General features: G+C 30.9%; 1 protein-coding gene across 1 annotated transcript; it reads right to left on the bottom strand.

Moving 5' to 3' along the window:
• Positions 1–315: 315 nt before the first annotated feature.
• On the bottom strand, positions 316–2,387 carry LOC111315054 (UDP-glycosyltransferase 88F3-like). The gene has a single exon (XM_022916670.2). The coding sequence runs from the start codon at positions 1,881–1,883 to the stop codon at positions 465–467; it is 1,419 nt and encodes a 472-aa protein (XP_022772405.1). The 5' UTR covers positions 1,884–2,387; the 3' UTR covers positions 316–464.
• Positions 2,388–5,578: the final 3,191 nt, after the last annotated feature.

Here is a 5,578-nt window from a genome sequence, read left to right as displayed (position 1 = left end):
TTTCTATAAATTTGAACCCACTGCCACCGGTGAAAGGGAGAATTTCGAGTGAATCCCAGCAAAGGTTCGATCAAAAACTCGCACTGCCTCTACCAGCACCACCCTTCGCCACCTCTCTGACACCAATCACCTACGAAAAAACAACCACCCTACCGAAACCCGACCAGAATCGCCACAGACCAGTTCAACCCCCCAAAAAATTCTTTTGTCCTCAACCAAAAGACCGAAGTTACCAATTATCACCAACAAAATGCCCACAGCCCACCAAAAAAAAAAAAACAACCATAAAAAACAAACACATCCCGAAGGGAATAGTAGCGCCAAAGCCGAAATTGAAGTAAAGGTAAAGGGGGAGAAATCAAATTGAGATTTGCAATCCTCACTGAAAAACCCACACCATTATTGTATCATCCATCTTTTACAGAACAATAAATTAACCATGGAATTATGAGGTGCTCAAAGCCTCAACCTTGCTTGCAGAACTCAATCAGCTTGGTAAGCGCTTTAGCAGAAGACCCTGATGGACCCCAAGCAGCCAAGGCCTTCTCTCTCATCTTCCAGCTCCTTTCTCTAAGCTCCTTGCCATTATTGGATTCCATCAACTCTCTCACTCGCTTCTCCAACTCAATTCCACTCACAAACCCATCTCCCTCTCTTTGCTCCACCGGAATTGCCATCTTCATATCCTGAACCAAAATGTTCCGATTCAAGCGTTGCTCTGCATATAAAGGCCATGCAATCATTGGCACCCCGGCGACCACTGCTTCCAATATGGAGTTCCACCCACAGTGAGTCACAAAGCCACCAACTGAGTCCTTGTTCAGCACTGCAACTTGTGGTGCAAATGACTTCACAACCAGACCCCTATCTTTGGTTCTCTCCATAAACCCCTCTGGCAAAAGATAGTCTAAATCGACATCGGGGCTATCTTCAGCTTGCTTTGCCTTTTCCTTGTCGGGTGGATTTTTTACAACCCACAAGAACCTTTGTGCACTTCTTTCCAACCCCTTTGCTATTTCTTTAACTTGGGGTGGAGAGAACGTTCCACGGCTCCCAAAGCACAAGAACACGACGCTTTTACTGGGTTGCTTCTCCAGCCATAATAAACAGTAGTCGTTTTCAGCTTTGCTACAAACTGCTGCAATCAATGGTCCGATGTAGAAAGTTGGTGGAGTTGGAGCATCATCAAGGCATAAACCATCAGCAATAGCCTTGATGGAAATCGGTTCAAGATCTTCAAAACTGTTAACAATAATTCCATCCGATTGTAGAAGACCTGAACAGAAGCATATAAGATCATGATAAGCTGGATCTTCTCTGTCAAGTAAGGGTTCAGGCATGTGTACGGCTTTCAACGGTGGCACGCCCTGGAAATAGAAGACCGTATCAGGGAGATCTTTGAAGCTTCCTGTGATTTCTTTATCAAGCTTTGGGAACTGAAGAAAGGCAGCTAGGGTAGAAGCACCGGACGTATAGAAGTAAAAAGTGGGGGTTTTGAGATCTTTTCCTATGGATAAAGTAGAAGTGCAGAAAAGATCTATAACAAAAGCAGTGATGTTTTGATTTTTGGAGATTTCTTGAAGAGAATGGAGTGCGTTTGGGGCATGGAGGCGGATGAACTGGAAGGCAATTGCGGCAGTGCTGCAGTTTTGAGACATGTCGACCGAGATGGATGGGAAGCGGAGGAAGGAGATAGATGTGTAGGCTTGGGAGACAGCATTGATGTAAGAAATGATGCTTGGAGAGTCCCAAAAGCCAGTAGTAAGCAGGATGGTGACGGAAAATTGGTTGTTGCAATGTTGAAGGAAGAGTTTGCCTAGCTCTATCATTGACAGCACATGGCCCAACCCTGGCGATGGGTAGAGGACGATCGTCCCTTGCATTGTTTTGTTTTGTTTGTTTTCTTCGGTTGATTGCCTCGTTTAGCTGTGGCTATGAGCAATGACTTCTGCTTGTTCCTTCGAAGAGGGAGAGGTGACAGAAAAGAGGGGTTTTATTATAAATTTAACAAATAAAGGTGGGCCACATCCTTTGGGTAGTGGCAGTATGTATAGTTCTGAACGAACACTCTTGCTCCGAGAAAAGGAGTCGCCGACACTATTCCACAAAGCATCATTGGGGAATGGTAAGGGCGGTTGAATAGTCAACCGCTTTTTAACATCCGAGCCGTTAAAAAGTCACGGCGACCCGGACTTTAAAACCAAGCTACTTTTTAAAACAGTGAAATGATTTGGACCTTAGTAAGTTTTTCCACAACCTGTCAACACCGTCACGTCACTTTAAAAGTTATCAATTAAAGTTCCGGTAAACTTTATTTGGTTGGTTCGGAGGGTTGGAAGTTCAATACTCTTCCAAGTTAAATTTATATCTCACCTTACCCATTTTTCAATAAAAATTAAAAATGCAATATCCTTTATATCAAATTTCTTTCTTTTCTATTATTGAAAGAGAGTTTTTCAAAAATAGAATAAGATACACAGCAAGTCAGATTATTGATTAACAAAACTTTTGAAAAAAAAAAAGAAAAGAAAGAGAGAAAGTAAGTTTATAGTTTAAAGGCTTGTTGCAAAGAAACTGAGAAAATCAACAATTACTTTTTGCTTTTTTTCTTCGTAAAGGATCGACTTTTAGCTACAGCCTGCATCTGTCTTGATTAGTATAGTAATTACAACTAGCAACTAAATAATAACAGTTGTAAGACAGAAGAAGTTTTGGAGGAAAGTGCAAGTGGAAATGGAGAAAGGGTACTCGATATCAGTCTATCACGGAACAAATAAAAGAATTTCAGAGACGTTCTACTCTGTGAAATTTTAGATTTTGAAAAAAATTCTTAATAATAAGTGATTTTTGATTACATTATATTATTATATTTTTGTGTTTGATTGAAAAAAATCAGATTATTTAAATTTATATTTTTATTATATAACAAATTTTTAATAAAAAAATCAATAAATAATGTATTTTCAAATCGATAATAACAAAATTTACAAATATTAACTATTGCATCATAAAGTAAAATAATGCAAAAATTATTCATTTGATTAAAATTATAATTATCAACTATTATGTTATAAAATAAAAAAAATATGACATTTGATTATTTTAAAATAATTATATTTATCAATTATTACATTTTAAAACAAAAAAACTTAGTAATTGATTACTTAATAAAAATTAAAATTATCAATTATTATATTATAAAATCAAATAATAGAATAATTAATTGTTTTGAAACAATTACATCTATACTATATTTTAAAACAAATAAATACAATAATTAATCAATTAATTAAATAAAAATAAAATTATCAATTATTACATTACAAAATCAAATATTATACTTATCAATTACTGCATTTTAAACTAAATACTGTAGTGCGTCGTCAAGGCCGGGAATGACGGACATGCTTATGCCTTTGAATTGCAAAATTTTCACCTTAAAGTTACAGCACAACAAATATTCGTGCGATACTTTTTTTTTTCTTTTTACTGATGGGATCAAAGCCATTTATTATTAAATATTTTTTACTAAAAAGTATTTTGGCAAATAAATGTTTTCTAGTAAAAATGTTTTTTTTTTTTTAATACCACATTACCGATTAATTTGTTAGTATTTTTGAATTTGATTTCTTATATTTATAAAACTTTTATGCGTTATTAACATTTAATCACTTTAAAGACAAATCTTAGTAGTTATAATCGTGGAAAAGTTGGTTAATCTTTTTTTTTTATATATATTTATAAGATTGAGATTTAATCCCAATTTTTTGAATAAGAAAACTTCTCGTTCAAATTAAATCATGCATAATAACCTCTTATGTTATAATATTTTTTCTTAGAAAAGTTCATGTGATAGTACTTCTTTCATTCCAAAATTTTTTTATCCAGAATTATGAAAAATTTTCATTCTCATGTATTTGATAATTTTTATTGTAAAATTGATGTTTCATGAATTTTAATTTTGAAAATTAATCATAATCGAGGTAAATTTTAAGTAAATTTTTTTACCATGAAGTTTGTGAAATTTTTTTATTAAAAGAGATAAAATAAAAATTAAATTTAAAATTTTATATGTAAATTTTTTAATTCTGATTTGAAATTTAATTTTTATTAGATTGTTTTCAGCAAAAAAATTGTTAATTATACTAAAAATTTCTTTCCTAAATTTTTCTAAGAATCATAAAAAATAAATTTATAATAGAATTAAATTAAATATATTAAAAATGCAAAAAAAAGATATAAGTTTTAACTGTTTAATATATTAAGTAGGGATGTAAACAAATAGAACATTTAATAATCATTCATGAAAACGTTCACTTTCTATTCATTTATATTCGTTTATTAAGCTTAATAAATAATTTTGAATAGTATTTTTATACTCGTTTATTAAATAAACCGAATACGAACAGAAGTCTATTTGGTTCATTTTTATTTACGAACAAATTCTTTTAAGATTCATTTAAACTCGTTCTTTTATGGTTCATTTATTATTCATTTATTTTTAATAATAATAATAAAAAAATTATATTTTTATCCTTACCTTAATTTTATTTTAGGATTCATTTATGTTCGTTTATATTCATTTAGAGATTATTTTGTTTAAATTTGTTTGGTTATGATTTGTTTTATTATTCATAAATATGTTCGTTTATATATATTCGTGAACATATTCGTTTAATGTTTATAAACGAGTTTGCTTAATTTAATCAAGCCCAACAGAATTGAAACGCGAATATCTTATCATTTAAACAAACTGAGTTCAAATTAACATAGTAATTTTCTTATCAAAAGTGAACTAAGCTCAAACAACTCTAAAGAAAAAAAAAAAAAAAAAACAAACCACATATATATTTGTTCATTTATTTATTCATTTTCGATTTGTTTTCACCTATAATATTAGAAAAAAATTGAAGAGCAAGGAAAATTGAAAATGAATTTCATTTTAAATTAATGTAATTTGTTTTTTTTATGCCCTGGAGTTTTAAAAGGTAGAATGTAAAAGCTAAATGTGACTATATGGACACATAAAATCTTTGAGTCATAAAAGCACATCAATTTTACTTTCTATTACGAAGGAAATTTTAAATAAACCTCAAAAATTTCTTTTAACATCCCATTTTTTACTTATTATATTCACACCGTAAATTTAATTTTCCATAAACACTTTCACACCCTATCTTCTTTTTCTTTATACCCCTCCCATTTTTTTCCCTTAAATCTAGTTCCCTAAAAAATCAATGTAAAATTTAACTTAGATTCCAGAAAAATCAAGTTATTAAGCTTCTAATCAAAGGTAATTCATTTGTTCTTATTTTAATTTCATTTAATTTTGTTGTTTAATTTTGAAGAATTTTGGGTGAAATTAGTGCTATGATTTATAGCTTCTAAAAATGTATCTTCGAAGTTCTTCTAAGTTTTTGGAAATACATTTATGAAAACTTTTAAAAGTGTTTGGGTATTCATTTTTGAAAACTTTTAAAGGTTTTCAAAAATACATATCCAAAAACTTTCGAAGGTTTGCAGAAATGCATGTTCAGAATCTTTTTAGAGTTTTTAGAAATACATGTTTAAAAGTCTT

Source organism: Durio zibethinus, chromosome 20 (assembly GCF_047325235.1).
Source record: "Durio zibethinus cultivar Kanyao isolate XHJ-2024 chromosome 20, ASM4732523v1, whole genome shotgun sequence".
Taxonomy (NCBI): Eukaryota; Viridiplantae; Streptophyta; class Magnoliopsida; order Malvales; family Malvaceae; genus Durio; species Durio zibethinus.
This window is presented reverse-complemented; position numbering and strand designations above follow the sequence as displayed.

Coding starts and splice junctions, on each gene's coding strand:
- LOC111315054 (XM_022916670.2), bottom strand. CDS start 1,883: ATGCAAGGGACGATCGTCCTCTACCCATCGCCAGGGTTGGGCCATGTG.